Genomic DNA, 17,055 nt, shown 5'->3' with positions numbered 1-17,055 from the left:
CGCCCCGGTTTTGTGCCACCCGTGCCCCCTGTGGCGCCCCGGGGGGGCCTATAGGGGCTATGGGGGGGGGGCTTCGGGGCTCTGTGGGGCCGTCCTTGACTCTATGGACCTATATGGGGCTGTATGGGGCTATAGGGAGACCTGTGGGCTGTATGGGAACGTACGGACTCTATAGAACCGTAGAATGTATGAGCCTATAGGGGTAATGTGGGGCTATAGGGCCCTGTACAGGCTCTGTGGTAATGTATAGGCTCCATGGGAGACCATACGGTCCACTGGGGTCTTTTATGGGGCTATAGGGAGCTGTATAGGGTTATATATAACTATTATATATGTGTATGGCTTCATATATATTCATTTGGTAGCATATAGAGCAGTGAAAGGGCTATAGGATCCTGTAAAGGGCTATACAAGCTCGTAGGGACCCCCACAGCAGCTCTAGGGACCTGTGGGAGCTATAGGGGGCACGGGGGAACCCCCCCCACCCCGGGAATAAGAGGAAGCTGTAGGAATGGCAGGGGAGCTATAGAAACCCCATAGCCACTCTGGGAGCCTTCTGGGAGTTATAGGAAGCCATAGGGGCACCAGGGGAGCTATAGGGGCGCCAGGGGAGCTATAGGGGCGCCAGGGGAGCTATAGGGGCACCAGGGGAGCTATAGGGGCTTCAGGGGAGCTATAGGGACCCCTTGCCTTCCATGTGGAGCCATATAGGAGCTATAGGGAGCTGCAGGGCCACTGGGAGAGCTATAGGGCCTCGCTAGCTGCTGGGGAAAGCTATAGGGACCGTATAGGAGCCATAGGGACCCTTCGGACACCGGCAACAACCCGTATTTGTGTCCCCCACCCCCCCACCCCCACCCCCCCCCCAAAATCCCGAGGAGGAGGAGGAGGAAGGAAGGAGGCAGAGGCAGGTGCGTTTGTGGCATGGGTTTCGTAGCAAATACATCACAGACCACGAGGGGGGGGGGGGTGGGGGGGGGGAACGATACAGAGCTCAGGACCCGGGGGGCTTTGGGGGGAGGAGGGGGGGGGGGCAGGGGAGCACAGCCCCCCCCCCCTCCCCCCGGCCCTCCCCGCGGCGCGGGGTTGGGGGGGGGGGGGGGCAGCGCAGGGGCGCAGCGGCACTGCGGCGGCTCCCGCGGGGCGGGAAATCTAAGTCGGGGTGGTTCCTCGGCCGGGGGGGAGGGGTGGGGGGGGGGTGGGGGGGTGGGCGATGGGTGTTTGGGGGGGGGGGGGGGTCGGTGATGGTGGTTGGAGGGGGGGAGTCGGGTCGTTGAGGGGCGTGGCTGGGTCGTTGATGGGGTCGTTAGGTCGTTGATGGGGTCGTTGGGTTGTTAATGGGGTCTTGGGGGGGGTATTTGGGTCGTTGGGGGGGGCAGTTGGGCCATTGATGGGGTCGTTGGGTCATTGATGGGGTCGTTGGGGGGGCCAGTTGGGTCATTGATGGGGTCGTTGGGTCATAAACGGGGTATTTGGGTCGTTGATGGGGTCGTTGATGGGGTCGTTGATGGGGTATTTGGGTCATTGATGGGTTCGTTGATGGGGTATTTGGGTCTTGATTGGGCAGTTGGGTAATTAATGGGGTCGTTGGGTTGTTATTGGGGTCTTGGGGGGGTATTTGGGTCGTTGGGGGGGGCAGTTGGGTCATTGATGGGGTCGTTGGGTCATTGATGGGGTCGTTGGGGGGGGCCAGTTGGGTCATTGATGGGGTCGTTGGGTCTTTGGTGGGGTAGTTGGGTCATCAACGGGGTATTTGGGTCATTGATGGGGTCGTTGATGGGGTATTTGGGTCATTGATGGGGTCGTTGATGGGGTATTTGGGTCTTGATGGGGTCCTTGATGGGGTGGTTGGGTCATTGATGGGGTAGTTGCGTCTTCGATGGGGTCATTGGGTCATTGATGGGGTGGTTGGGTCATTAATGGGGTCGTTGATGGGGTGGTTGGGTCATTGAAGGTGAAGTTGGGTCATGACGGGGTCGATTGGGTCATTAAGGGGTTGATTGGGTCATTGATGGGATCACTGACGGGGTAATGGGGTCGTTGATGAGGTCACTGGGTCGTTGATGGGGTGGTGGGGTCGTTGATGGGGTCGTTGGGTCGTTAATGGGGTCATGGGGTCGTTAATGGGGTCATTGGGTCGTTAATGGGGTCGTTGGGTCGTTAATGGGGTCATGGGGTCGTTAATGGGGTCGTTGGGTCGTTAATGGGGTCGTTGGGTCGTTAATGGGGTCATGGGGTCGTTAATGAGGTCGTTGGGTCGTTAATGGGGTCGTTGGGTTGTTAATGGGGTCCTGGGGTCATTAATGGGGTCGTTGATGGGGTGGTTGGGATGTTGATGGCGTAGTTGGGTCGTTAGCGGGGTAGTGGGGTCGTTAGCGGGGTGATGGGGTCGTTAGTGGGGTGGTTGGGTGGGTCATGCAGTCATTGGGTGGGTGCCGGGGCACAAGGACAGCTGATTGGCTGCTCGAGCTGGTGGGTGAGCGCCTGGGAGGTGGCTGAGTCACGATTGGCCGGGTGCTTGGAGGGGCAGTTGGCCGATTGGTCGGTTAGCTGGGAGGGCGGCTGATTGGCCGGTTGGGTCAGCGGGTGATTGGCTGGGAGGTTGGGTAGTCAGTGGGTTGGTTGGGCAGGCGATGAGTCACGTGGGTGGGTAGTTAAGCTGATTGGTTGGTTAGTTGGGTGGGTGATGACACAGATAGTTAGTCGGGTGATTGGCTGGTTCGTTAGCTCCGCAACGGGTCAATTAGCTGAGCAATGGGTTGATTAGTTGGGCGGTCAGCTGATCAGCTGGGCGATGAGTTGGTTGGCTGGCTGGTTGACGGGTTAGTTAAGCGGCCAGTTAGCTGGTTGGATGGACGGCGGTTAGATGCGAGTGGTTAGTTAGCTCGTTAGCTGGGGGGTCAGCTGGTTAATTAGCTGGCTGGGTGGGCAGTGGTTAGCTGGTTGGTTGCTGAGCTGCTCGGATGGGCGACTGGTTAGCTGGTTGAAGGACTAGTTAGCTGGTTGGCTAGGTGGTTAGGTGGGTGGGTGGTTAGCTGACTGGGTGGACGGGTAGGTCATTAGATGATTGGTTAACTAGCTGGTTGGGTGGGTGGTTAGCTGGTTGGGTGGGTGGTTGGGTGGTTGGTTAGCTGGTTGGGTGGTTAGCTGGTTGGGTGGGTGGTTGTTTAACTGTCTGGGTGGGTGCTTAGCTGGTTGAGTGTGTGGTTAGCTGGTTGGGTGGGTGGTTAGCTGGGTGGGTGGGTGCTTGTTTAACCGTTTGGGTGGTTGGTTAGCTGGTTGGGTGGGTGGTTAGCTGGTTGGGTGGGTGGTTGTTTAACCGTTTGGGTGGGCGGTTAGCTGGTTGGGTGGGTGGTTAGCTGGTTGGGAGGGTGGTTAGCTGGTTGGGAGGGTGGTTAGCTGGTTGGGTGGGTGGTTGGTTAGCTGGTTGGGTGGGTGGTTAGCTGGTTGGGTGAGTGGTTGTTTAACCGTTTGGGTGGGCGGTTAGCTGGTTGGGTGGGTTGGTTAGCTGGCCGGATGGGTGGTGGTTAGCTGGTTGGATGAGTAGTTAGGGGGTTAGTCAGGCAGGTAATGGCGTTGCCGCGGATGCGCGCTGGGAATGGGCTAGAGCCGCTCCTGCCCCCTCACGGACCCCCCCCCACCATGCGACCCACCTCCGGGGCACCTTCACCCCCACGGGGGTGGGACAACCCAACCCCCCCCCCCCAAAAAAAAACCTTTCCTAAGGTCAACCCGACCCCAAACCAGCCCCAGGGCCCGTCCACCAGCCTCCCACTGGGGCCAGGCTGACTCGGCCCAGCCCAGGACCCTTCACCGGGTTCAAACCCAACCTCCTGGGATCCCTCTTTGGGATCAACCCACGCCAGCTGCCCCCAAAATCCTTCCCTAGGGTCACCCCAACCTGGGCCGTGACTCTTTAGGGTCAACCCAACCGATGACCGCTCTTTAGGGGTCAACCCAGCCCATCGGCCCTCTCTGTGGTCAACCGTGGACCCCTTTTTAGGGTCGACATGCCCCATGACCCCTACCTGGGGTCAACCAACCCTGGATGTCCCCAAAATTCTTCCCTAGGGTCAACCCAACCTGGGCCGGGACTCTTTAGGGTTGACCCGACCCCGTGACCTGTCTTTAGGGTCAACCTGACCGATGCCCCCCCCTCTCTGGGGTCAACCCAAGCCAGCTGCCTCCATAATTGCTCCCCTAAGGTCAACCCAACCCGTGACCCCTCTCAAGGGTCACCCCAACTTTAGGACCCCCCCTCTAGGCCCACCCCAACCTCCACCCCCTCCTCCTTGACCCCTCGTAGCCCCCACCTTTAGGGCCACCTCCTGTCCCCCGGGACGCATTCCCGGGCTCCCCGCACCCGGCGTGTCCCCCCCCAAGCCCAGCCCACGCTGGGACCCCTGCCCTGGGGGGGGTGGGGGGGGGCGCACAAGCACAGCGCATGGATGGGAGATGGAGGGGGAGGGGGGGGAGGCGAGAAGAAGTGGTGGGGGAGGACCCAGGCATCCGAGGAGCATGATGGCAGGATGGATGGAGGCCAACGAACCGCTTAGATTTGCCGGCCCTGGGTCGGGCCGGGCCGCTCTGGCCCGCGGGGGGGGGGAGGGGGAGGGCTGGGGGGGGGGGGCGGCGGGTGATTGGACCACGTGCTGTTATGTCCGTTCGCATGAACAATTAATTGTCTCTTAATTTATTCTTAAGTCTCGCTTAATGTGGTTATTCTCATTACCGGGGAGGGAGGAAGGGAGCGTTAATTACTGCCGCGGGGGAGGGGGGGGCGGGGGGTGGGGGGGGGGGGCGCGCCGGGACCCTACAAGCCCAACGTGCCCCCGATGGAGGAGGCCAAGACCACCCCCAGCACCACGCAACAAATTATGATCATAATTTTCTTCTACGTTACCCCAAAAACGTTATTTAAAAAAAAAAAAAAAGGCATCCGGGCAGCATGGGGAGGAGAGAAGAGAAGAACGTTACGGAGCAGGAGAGGACCCGACGCTGAGGACTCCCGGTTGTCCAGGTTCTTGGCCCATCACCTCCTTGGCCCCCCCACCCCCTTGGCCCCCCCCCCCCCGCCTCCCCCTCCCGCCCCTGCACTCACCCTCCGGGCTTTGCTCTGGTACTTTACGGCTTTTTTGGTGTCCGACACGGCCCGTTCCACGTAGTCGACCGAGTGCTCCACGTTGTACTCGATGCGGTCGATCATCTCGCCCTGAGAGCCAGAACCACCCCGTGAGACACCCCCCCCCCTCCGAGGAGGGCGACAGCCAAAAGGGGAGATACTGGCATCCTGGCAGTGGGGTTCTAGGAGGTTTTAGGTGGTTCAACTGGGTCTTGGTGGGCTCAAGAGCTTCTTATGGTGGGTTCTTGATGACCCAATGGGCTGTTGGTGGGCTTAAAAGATTTTGGTGACGTCTAGATGAACCATCAAACCTTGTTTTTAATGGGTTCTAGATGACCCTTGGTGGGCTCGAGACCTTTAATGGTGTCTAGATGAGCCAATGAGCGGGGTTCTACGAGGTTCAATTGGTTCTAGGTGTCTCAACTGGGTCTTGGTGGGCTCAAGAGCATCTTATGGTGGGTTCTTGATGACCCAAGGGGCCGTTGGTGGGCTTAAAAGCTTTTGATGATGTCTAGATGAACCATCAGACCGGGTTCTAGATGCCCCTTGGTGGTCTTGAGACCTTTTGATGGTGTCTAGATGAGCCAATGAGCCCTAGATGCGGCTTTTGGTGGGTCCTAGATGACCCAACAGGATCTTGGTGGGCTCAAGAGATTTTGATGGCATCTAGACGAGCCACTGAACCCAGTCTATGGCTTTTGGTGGGTTTTGGATGACCCTTGGTGGGCTTGGGACCTTTTGATGGCGTCTAGATGAGACACGTGGGTGGGTTCAAGCCCCCCCCCCTCTGCCCCCTCCCCTGTACCTGGCTCTCCACCAGCATCGCCATGTCCACGAACATGTCGTGCAGCTCCCGGATGCTCGTTTCCAGCTTGATGATCTCGTTGTGTCGCGTCTCGATCTCGTTCAGGGCTTGTTTGGTCATCTGCGAGTCCATTTTGATCTGGCAGGAGAGAAGAGAGACGGGGTGAGAGCACGGGATGGGGCTCCTCGGGCTCCAGAGACCTCAACAGGTCAGAGGTGACCTCCTAGTTCCTCGGTCACACAAGGATTTGGGGCGTTTCATCGGGTTCTAGGTGACCCAATGGATTTTAGGATATCTCACTGGGTTCTGGGTGATTTCATGGGGTTTGGAGCAATCTAGTTGGGTATCTGGGTGACCCGCTGGGTTTTTAGGGGCATCTCATTGGTTTCTAGGTGACCCAACGGGTTCTGGATGACCCAACGGGTTCTGGATGACCCAACGGGTCTCTACGTACGTCATCGGTGAAGATGGCCAACTTCCCGCTCTCCAGCATGTCCTCCAGCTCCTCATTGGTGGTGGTCCGGCCGGCTGCGGGGAGATGGAGGAGATGTTGGGGTCCTGCTCCCCCAAACCCCAACGCATCCCCCCCCCCCCCCCCGAGTTCTCCCGCGACCTACTGATCTCCAGCTGCCTCTGGATCCTGTCCTTGCACCGGTCGCGGTACTTGGACTGGGTGGCGTTGTACTCCGTCATCACCTCCACGAACTTGCGGGACAGCGTCGAGTGCTGGGGACGCGGGGAGGGGCGTGGTGCGGGGTGAGGGACCTCCACCGAGGAGGAGGAAGAGGAGGAGGAGGAGGAAGGAGGAGGAGGAAGGAGAGGGGTGGGGGGGGAGGAAGGATACCTGCGTTTTCCGGATGCGTAGGTCGGCCGAGGAGCGGTTCAGGCCTTCCTCCTGCTCGATGCTCTGCTCGATGGCTGCGGGAGGGGACAGTTGTGACCTCTTCCTCCGCCGCTGTCCTCACCCTCGGGGGGTGTTTGCCACCCCCTCCCCTTCCCCCTTCCCACCCAGCCCCCACACCAAGAGGCAGGCGGGGTTGCAGACAAGATGGCGTTCCTGGACAAGATGGCCGCCCCCCCCATCAGGCAAGACACCCCCAAGATGGCCACCTCAACACCTCGAGAAGGCCGCCGCCGTCACGGAGATCACCCCAAGATGGTCACCACAAGAAAGCCAAGACCATCATGAAGAGCGTCTCCAAGAAGACCACCACCATTTTGTAGATAACCCTAAGATGGCCACCGCCATCACGGAGATCGCCCCAAAATGGCCACCCCAAGAAGGTGGAGACCATCATGAAGAACGTCTCCAAGAAGACCACCACCATCGTGAAGGACATCCCCAAGAAGGCCACCACCATCATGAAGGACACACCCAAGAAGATCACCGCCATCATGGAGATCGCCCCAAAATGGCCACCCCAAGAAGGCCAAGACCATCATGAAGAACGTCTCCAAGAAGACCACCACCATCGTGAAGGACATCCCCAAGAAGCCCACCGTCATCGTGCCGATCACCCCAAGATGGCCACCCCATCACAGAGATCACCCCAAAATGGCCACCCCAAGAAGGCCAAGACCATCATGAAGAACATCCCCAAGAAGGCCACCACCATCGTGAAGGACATCCCCGAGAAGCCCACCGTCATCGTGCCGATCACCCCAAGATGGCCACCCCAAGAAGGCCAAGACCATCATGAAGAACATCCCCAAGAAGGCCACCACCATCATGAAGGACACACCCAAGAAGATTACCGCCATCATGGAGATCACCCCAAGATGGCCACCCCAAGAAGGCCAAGACCATCATGAAGAACATCTCCAAGAAGACCACCACCATCATGAAGGACATCCCCAAGAAGGCCACTGCCATCACAGAGATCACCCCAAAATGGCCACCCCAAGAAGGCCACCACAATCATGAAGGACATCTCCAAGAAGGACACCACCATTGTGCAGATAACCCTAAGATGGCCACCGCCATCACGGAGATCGCCCCAAAATGGCCACCCCAAGAAGGCCAAGACCATCATGAAGAACGTCTCCAAGAAGACCACCACCATCATGAAGGACATCCCCAAGAAGACCACCACCATCATGGAGATCGCCCCAAAATGGCCACCCCAAGAAGGCCAAGACCATCATGAAGAACGTCTCCAAGAAGACCACCACCATCGTGAAGGTCACCCCCAAGAAGCCCACCGTCATCGTGCCGATCACCCCAAGATGGCCACCCCAAGAAGGCCAAGACCATCAGGAAGGACATCCCCAAGACAACCGCCCTCATGCTGATCACCCCAAGAAGACCACCGCCATCTTGGAGATCACTCCAAGAAGACCACCGCCATTGTGCTGGCCACCCCAAGATGGCCACCCCAAGAAGGCCGAGACCATCATGAAGAACGTCTCCAAGAAGAACACCACCATCATGAAGGACATCCCCAAGAAGCCCACCGCCATCATGAAGGACACACCCAAGAAGATCACTGCCATCATGGAGATCACCCCAAAATGGCCACCCCAAGAAGGCCGAGACCATCATGAAGAACATCTCCAAGAAGACCACCATCGTGAAGGACATCCCCAAGACCACCACCCTCACGGAGATCACCCCAAGAAGACCACCACCACCATCACGAAGAACATCCCCCAGAAGACCACCACCCGCACGCCGATCACCCCAAGAAGACCACCCCAAGATGGCCGCCGCCAGGTCACCTTTCAACTTGGAGCGCACTTTGTTGGCCGTCTTCTTGATGTCGGCCGTGAGGTCCTCCAGCTCCTGCTTCGTCTCTGGGAGGGGCAGGGACGCGTCACCTCCACGGTGCCACCACCCCCCGTGTCACCCCGATCCCGGTGACACAAACCCCAAGGTGACCCCAACCCTCTGGTGACCCCAACCCATGATGACCCCATCCCAAGGTGACCCCATCCCAAGGTGACCCCATCCCCATCATGTCCCCAACCCATGATGACCCCCAACCCAAGGTGTCCCCAACCCCATGGTGACCCCAACCCCATGGTGACCCCAACCCCCTGGTGACCCCATCCCATGGTGACCCCAACCCCAAGGTGTCCCCAACCCCAAGGTGTCCCCAACCCCAAGGTGTCCCCAACCCCATGATGAGCCCAACCCCATGGTGACCCCCAACCCCATGGTGACCCCAACCCCATGGTGACCCCAACCCCATGGTGAGCCCAACCCCCTGGTGACCCCAACCCCCTGGTGACCCCAACCCCCTGGTGACCCCAACCCATGATGACCCCATCCCATGATGACCCCAACCCCCTGGTGACCCCAACCCATGATGACCCCATCCCATGATGACCCCAACCCCCTGGTGACCCCAACCCAAGGTGACCCCAACCCCATGGTGACCCCAACCCCCTGATGACCCCAACCCCCTGGTGACCCCATCCCCTGGTGACCCCAACCCCCTGGTGACCCCAACCCCCTGGTGACCCCAACCCCAAGGTGTCCCCAACCCCAAGGTGACCCCAACCCCAAGGTGACCCCAACCCCATGATGAGCCCAACCCCATGGTGTCCCCAACCCAAGGTGTCCCCAACCCCATGGTGACCCCAACCCCATGGTGACCCCAACCCCATGGTGACCCCAACCCCATGGTGACCCCAACCCCATGATGACCCCATCCCAAAGTGACCCCATCCCAAGGTGACCCCAACCCCATGGTGACCCCAGTGTCCCCCAACGTCCCCAATGTCCCCAGTGCCCCCAATATCCCAACGTCCCCGATGTCCCCAACATCCCCGATGTCCCCACTGTCCCCAATGTCCCCAACGTGCCCGATGACCCCGATGTCCCCAACATCCCTGATGTCCCCAACACCTTCGATGTCCCCAGTGTCCCCAACGTCCCTGATGTCCCCGATGTCCCCACTGTCCCCGATGTCCCCAACGTCCCCTATGTCCCCAATGTCCCTGATGTCCCCGATGTCCCCGATGTCCCCGCTCACTCTCGTCAGGGTTGGGGGCGGCCAGGATGGCGCTGTGCTGCTTCTTCACCTGCTCCACGTCCTCCGACAGCTTCTCGATGCAGCCCCGGATCTCCTCCACCTATAGGGCATGGGGGGGGGATGTAGGGGACATGGGGGGATATAGGGGACATGGGGGGGACATAGGGGACACGGGGAGACATAGGGGACATGGGGGGACATGGGTATAGGGACGTATGGGGACAGGGAGGAGATGGGGACAGATGTGGGGACATGATGGGGATATATGGGGACACATATAGGGGAGATGGGGGATGTATGGGGACATATGGGGACATACAGGGACACATAAAAGGGAGATGGGGACGTATGGGGACACAGGAGGATGTGGGGAGACGGATGGGGACGTATGGGGACGTGGGAGGGCATGAGGACATGGATGGGGGCATATAGGAACAGTTATAGGGGAGATGGGGACATATATGGGGACATGGGAGGATGTGGGGACATGGATGGGGATGTATAGGACATGTATAGGGGAGATGGGGACACATATAGGGGAAATGGGGACATGTATGGGAACATGGGGACATATGGGGACACGTATAGGGGAAATAGGGACAAGTTTGGGGACACGGGAGGACATGGGGACATGTATGGGAACATGGGGACATATGGGGACACGTATAGGGGAAATAGGGACAAGTTTGGGGACACGGGAGAATGTGGGGACATGGATGGGGCCATATAGGGACAGGTATGGGGGAGACGGGGATGTATAGGGGTGCAGAAGGATGTAGGGACATGGATGGGGATGTATAGGGACACGTATAAGGGAGATGGGAACAAGTACGGGAACGTATGGGGACGTGGCAGTGACATATAGGGACATGACAGGGACATGAGAACAGGAATGGGGATGTATAGGGCACATATAGGGCACATACGCTGTCGGGGTGCCCTATATAGGGCTGGGACCTATAGAGTCTGTGGGTTGCCCCTATAGCAGACAAGGGGGCTCTATAGGGTCCATATAGGGCTTGGAGGAGTCACATAGGGCCTGGCATGGTTCTAGGTCCTGTATAGGGCCTGGGGGGGACCTATAGGAGCAGGGGGGGCATTTAAGATCTGGGAGGGGGCTATAAGTTCTGCGTGGGGCCCTATAGGGTGTGGGGGGGGCCCTATAAGATCTGGAAGTCCCTATAGGGTACCTACAGAAGTGGGGTTAGGCTATAGAGTTTGGAGTGGCATAGGGTATGGGGGAACCTATAGGGTGAGGGGGAACCTATAGGGTGTGGGGGAATCTACAGGGTGCAGGGGGGTGCTACAGGGTGAGGGGGAGCCCCTAGGGTCCCTATAGGGTCTCTATAAGGGGCGCGGGGGCCCCGACCTGCTCGAAGAACTCGTCCATGAAGTGGTCGCGGTCGACGTGGACGACTTCCTCCTCATCGTCACTGTCCTTCGCCTGCGGGGCGGGGATATAGGGTCGGGGGGGTATAGGGTCGGGGGGGGTATAGGGGCAGGGGGGTATAGGGGCAGGGGGGTATTGGATCAGGGGGGTATTGGGTCAGGGGGATATAGGGGCGGGGGGATATAGGGGCGGGGGGATATAGGGGCGGGGGCATATGGGGGCAGGGGGATATAGGGGCGGGGGGGGATATAGGGGCGGGGGGATATAGGGGTGGGGGGGATATAGGGGATATAGGGGACATTGGGGACATTGGGGACACCCCAATGCCCCCCCCTCATTTGCATACGGCCCCACGTGGCAAATGCCATTGGCTGCCCCCCCCCCCCCCCCCCCCCCGAGCGGCGCCGGCACCGCCGGGCGCTCTGATTGGCCGAGGGCTGTGAGTCATCTGCATGGCCTGATCCTTCCCCCCGCAGGCGCCGCTTCTGATTGGCTGCCTGCCCCCGGTTATTTGCATAAAGAAGCCCCGCCCTGTCACCTCCCATCGACCCGCCCAGCTCATTTGCATAGCCCATCCCATGTGACGGGGGCTCATTTGCATACAGCCCACCCCTGCACCACAGCCTGCCCTCACGCGATTGGCTCGTGGGCGGCCTCATTTGCATAAAACCCCTCCCCCTGCAGCCTGTGCTGCCTTCTGATTGGTTCCCACAGCCCCCCCGCTCATTTGCATACAGCAGCTTTCCCAGAAGCTGATTGGCCGCTGGGAAGGGAGGGGGTGTCGACCACATTTGCATAAGGGGCGGTGCCAGCAGAAGGCTCCCCGCAGCTGATTGGCCGAGGCTGGGGTGATTTCCCCCCGCCATTCCCCACAGGCCCCGCCCCTGCGGGAGCCCCTGCACACGCGTCGCACACGCAGTGCACGTGTCCTATAGCGCCCTACGGCACCCTATAGCACCCCAATGAGCCCTATAGCACCCCAATGTACCCTATAGCACCCCACTGCACCCTATAGCACCCCACTGCACCCTATAGAACCCCACTGCACCCTATAGAACCCCATTGTGCCCTATAGCACCCTACTGCACCCCACTGTACCCTATGACACCCTATAGAACCCCTTTGTATCCCATAGCACCTTACTGTACCCCATTGTGCCCTATAGCACCCTATTGCACCCTATAGAACCCCATTGTACCCCACAGCACCCTATAGAACCCCATTGTACCCTATAACACCCCACTGCACCCTACAGCACCCCACTGCACCCCACCGCGCCCTATAGAACCCCATTGTACCCTACAGCACCCTATAGCACCCTACTGCACCCCACCGCGCACTATAGCACCCCATTGCACTCTATAGCACCCCATTATACCCTATAGCACCCCATTACACCCTATAGCAGCCCATGGCACCCCACTGCACCCTATAGCATGCCCTTATACCCCATAGCACCCCGTTACACCCTATAGCACTCCATAGCACCCCATTGCGCCCTATAGAACCCCACTGTACCCCATAGCACCCCACTGCGCCCTGTAGAACCCCATTGCGCCCTATAGAACCCCATTATATCCTACAGCACCCCGTTATATCCTATCACACCCTATAGCACCCCATTGAGCCCTATAGCACCCTACTGCACCCCATACTACACTCTACAGCACCCCACTGCACCCTATAGCACCCCATTGCACCCACAGCCCCCTATAGCGCCCCTTTGCACCCCACTGCACCCTACAGTACCCTATAGCACTCTGTGCATCCTATAACACCCCATAACCCCCTATAGCACCCCATAACCCCCATACCCCCCTATGGCACCCCATAACCCCCCCATAACCCCTTATACCCTCCCCAGCACCCTATAGAACCCCATAGCCCCCATAGCACCCACTGCACCATAATGCACCCATCGCCCCCATAGCACCCCATAACCCCCTATAGAACCCTATACCCCCCCAGCACCCTATAGCGTTCCATAACCCCATATAGGACCCTATAGCCCACTATAGAACCGCATACCCCTCATAACCCCCATAGCCCCCTATAGGACCCCATAGCACCCTATAGAACCCCATAGCACCCCTCTGCACCATAGTGCACCCATTCCCCCCCAACCCCCCATAGAGCCCTATAGCCCCCTATAGGACCCTATAGCCCCCTATAGCCCCCACAACCCCCATAGCCCCCCATAGAGCCCTATAGCACCCCATAGTCCCCTATAGCCCCCCACAGCACACTTAGCACCACACTGCACCGTAATGCACCCATTGCCCCTCATAGCCCCCTATAGAACCCCATAGGACCCCATAGCCTCCTATAGCAGTCCATAACCCCCTTAGTCCCCCATAGTCCCCTACAGTCCCCTATAGAACCCCATAGCACCCTATAGAGACCCATAGCACCCACAGCACCACAAAGCACCCATATCCCCCATACCACCCTATAGAACCCCATAGGACCCCATAGCCCCCCATAGGACCCTATAGCCTCCTATAGCCCCCATATCCCCCCCAGCCCCCTATAGTCCCCTATAACCCCCTATAGAACCGCATAGCCCCCTACAGAACCCCAGAGCACCCACTGCACCATAACGCACCCATACCCCCCATGCCTCCCCATAGAGCCCCATAATCCCCATACCCCCTCCAGTCCCCTATAGCCCCTATGGGACCCCTATAGCCCCTTATAGAACCTATAGGACCCCACAGCACCCTACAGAACCCCATAGCACCCCACTGCACCGTAACGCACCCATTGCCCCCCATACCCCCCATAACACCCCATGCCTCCCAGCCCCCTATACACCCCAGCCCCCTATAGTCCTCTGTAGGACCCTATAGCCCGCTATAGGACCCCATAGGACCCAACAGCACCCACTGCACCATAATGCACCCATATCCCCCATACCACCCTATAGAACCCCATAGGACCCCATAGCCCCCTATAGCACTCCATAACCCCCCAGCCCCCTATAGTCCCTATGGGACCTCTATAGGCCCCCTATTGGCCCCATAGGACCCATAGTACCCTATAGAGCCCCATAGCACCCCACTGCACCATAATGCACCCATACCCCCCATAGCCCCTCCATAGCCCCTATAACCCCCAGCCCCCTATAGCCCCTATAGGACTCCTATAGCCCCCTATAGGACCCTATAGCCCCCTATAGGACCCTATAGCCCCCTACTGCACCATATTGCACCAATTGCCCCCCATAGAGCCCCATAGCTCCCCATAGCCCCCATACCCCCCCATCCCCCTATAACCGTTATAGGACCCCTATAGCTCCTATAGGACCCCTATAGACCCCTATAGAACCGCATAGCCCCCTATAGCACCCACTGCACCAGAATGCACCCATTGCCCCCCATGCCCCCATAGCACCCCCTAACTTCCTATAGCACCCCATAACTCCCCCAGTCCCCTATAGCCCCTATAGAACCCCCATAGCCCCTATAGTCCCCTACAGATCCCTATAGGACCCTATAGCCCCCTATAGTCCTCCTAGCACCCCACTGCACCATAACGCACCCATACCCCCCATAACCCCCCATATCCCCTATAGCCCCCTATACCCCCCCAGCCCCCTATAACCCCTACAGGACCCCTATAGTCCCCTATAGCCCCTATAGGACCCATAGCCCCCTATATCCCCCTATACCCCCCTATTGCCCCCCTAGCACCCCACTGCACCATAACTCCCCCATACCCCCCATAGCCCCCTATATCCCCATAGCCCCCCATTGCCCCTATAGGACCCCTATAGCCCCTATAGGACCCCTATAGGATCTATAGGACCCACATAATCCCCTATAGGACCTTATAGCCCCCCTAGCACCCCACTGCACCACAACCCCCCATACCCCCCATAGCCTCCCATTGCCCCCTATAGCCCCCTATAGCTCTTATAGGACCCGTGTAGCTCCTATAGTCCGCTACAGGAACCTTATAGTCCCCTATAGCCCCCTATAGGACACTACAGCCCCTAGCATCCCACTGCACCATAACCCCTATAGACCCCCTAGAGCCCCATATCCCCCCATAGCCCCTATAGGACCCCTATAGCCCCTATAGTCCCCCATAGGAACCCTATACTCCCCTACAGGACCCTATAGCCCCCCATAGGACCCACAGAACCCCCCAGTGCCCCACTGCACCACAACCCCCCCCCCTACCCCCCCCTACAGCCCCATAGCCCCCCATCACCCCCCATAGCCCCTGTAGGACCCCCTATAGGATCTATAGGACCCCACAGCCCCCTATAGGACCCTATAGCACCGACAGAACCCCCCAGCACCCCACTGCACCACAACCCCCCTACAGTCCCATAGCCCCCATCACCCCCTACAGGACCCCCCATAGGATCTATAGGACCCCCTATAGGATCTATAGGACCCCCTATAGGATCTATAGGACCCTACACCCCCCCGTAGGACCCACAGAACCCCCCAGCACCCCACTGCACCACGGCCCCCCCTCCTCCTCCCCCCCGCCCCCCCCCCTCCAGCCCCACACCCCCTATAGGACCCCTCCCTATAGGACCCCCTATAGCCCCTATAGAGCGCCCCCCCCCCCCCCGCCCTCGCTCACGCCGCGCAGCTCCTGGGTCCGGTCCTTCATGGCGCGGGGTCCCCCGGGGGGCGGCGCGGGGAGAGCTCGGGGGCGGGGGGGGGGGAGGGGGGAGGGGGGTGGGGGAGGGGCGGGCACGAGGCTGCTTTTTTTTTGGGGGGGGGGGGGGTGGGGGAGGGGCTGCGGAAAGCGGGGGGGGGGGCGGGGGGGGGGGAGGAAGGGAATAAACCCCGGGGGGGGGGGCGCGCGGGGGAGGGGAGGGGGGGGGGGGGGAGGATGCGCAGAGAGGGGGCTGCGGCGGGGAGCGGGGGCGCGCGCGCGGAACCGGGGGGGGCGGGGCTTGGGGAGGGGGCGGGGCTTGGGGAGGGGCGGGGCTTGGGGAGGGGCGGGGCTTGGGGAGGGGCGGGGCTTGGGGAGGGGCGGGGCTTGGGGAGGGGGGCGGGGCTTGGGGGAGGGAGGGGGCGGGGCTAGGGAGGGGGCGGGGCTCGGGGAGGGATCCGGGGGGAGGAGGGGAGGGGAGGGGAGGGGAGGGAGGGAGGGGAGGGGAGGGGAGGGGGAGGGGAGGGGGGGAGGGAGGGGAGGGAGGGAGGGGAGGGGAGGAGGGAGGGGAGGGAGGGGAGGGGAGGTTGGGGGGGAGAGGGGGCGCGGGGCTGGCTTGCACGAGCCCTTTGCACGCTCGCGCCTTGCACGCTCGTCTCTTGCACGCTCGCGGCCCCTCCCCCCCCGTCGCACGCCCCTTGCACGCTCACCCCTTGCGCCTCCCCCTTGCACGCTCACCCCTTGCGCCTCCCCCCGTGCACGCTCCCCCTTCGCACACCCCCCTTGCACACTCACCCCCTTACACGGCTCCTTGCACACTCGCCGTCTTGCACACCCCTTGCACACACACACCCCCCCCCGCACCTCACCCCTTGCACCCCTCCTTGCACACTCACCCCTTGGCGCCCTCCCTCGCACGCTCATCCCTCACACGCTCACCCCCTTGCACGCTCACTCCCTTGCACGTCTCCTTGCACGCCCCTCCCTTGCACACTCACCCCTCTTACACGCCCCCTTGCGCTCTCACCCCTTTGCACGCTCGCACACTCACCCCCTCCCCACCCCCTCGCACACTCGCCCCCCTTCCAGACCCCCCCCATTTTGCACACTCACCTTCCCTTGCACACTCACCCCCTTTGCACAC

The 17,055-nt window shown here is 60.2% G+C and overlaps 2 protein-coding genes across 2 annotated transcripts; both read right to left on the bottom strand.

Annotated features, from left to right (window-relative positions):
- Positions 1-31: 31 nt before the first annotated feature.
- LOC136787108 (uncharacterized) lies at positions 32-16,835 on the bottom strand. Its single transcript, XM_066984239.1, has 4 exons — positions 16,808-16,835; positions 16,121-16,246; positions 16,036-16,052; positions 32-1,331 (listed from the first exon to the last, which is right to left on the bottom strand). Exons 1-4 carry the CDS (start codon positions 16,833-16,835, stop codon positions 654-656), a joined length of 849 nt encoding a protein of 282 aa, XP_066840340.1. The 3' UTR covers positions 32-653.
- Positions 1,817-15,969, bottom strand: STX1B (syntaxin 1B). The gene is made up of 10 exons (XM_066984190.1): positions 15,894-15,969; positions 11,274-11,348; positions 9,905-10,004; positions 8,646-8,720; positions 6,772-6,845; positions 6,545-6,653; positions 6,382-6,455; positions 5,928-6,065; positions 5,102-5,212; positions 1,817-4,894 (listed from the first exon to the last, which is right to left on the bottom strand). The coding sequence occupies exons 1-10, from the start codon at positions 15,921-15,923 to the stop codon at positions 4,814-4,816; spliced, it is 867 nt and encodes a 288-aa protein (XP_066840291.1). The 5' UTR covers positions 15,924-15,969; the 3' UTR covers positions 1,817-4,813.
- Positions 16,836-17,055: the final 220 nt, after the last annotated feature.

Source organism: Anser cygnoides, chromosome 28, assembly GCF_040182565.1.
Source record: "Anser cygnoides isolate HZ-2024a breed goose chromosome 28, Taihu_goose_T2T_genome, whole genome shotgun sequence".
Taxonomy (NCBI): domain Eukaryota; kingdom Metazoa; phylum Chordata; class Aves; order Anseriformes; family Anatidae; genus Anser; species Anser cygnoides.
This window is presented reverse-complemented; position numbering and strand designations above follow the sequence as displayed.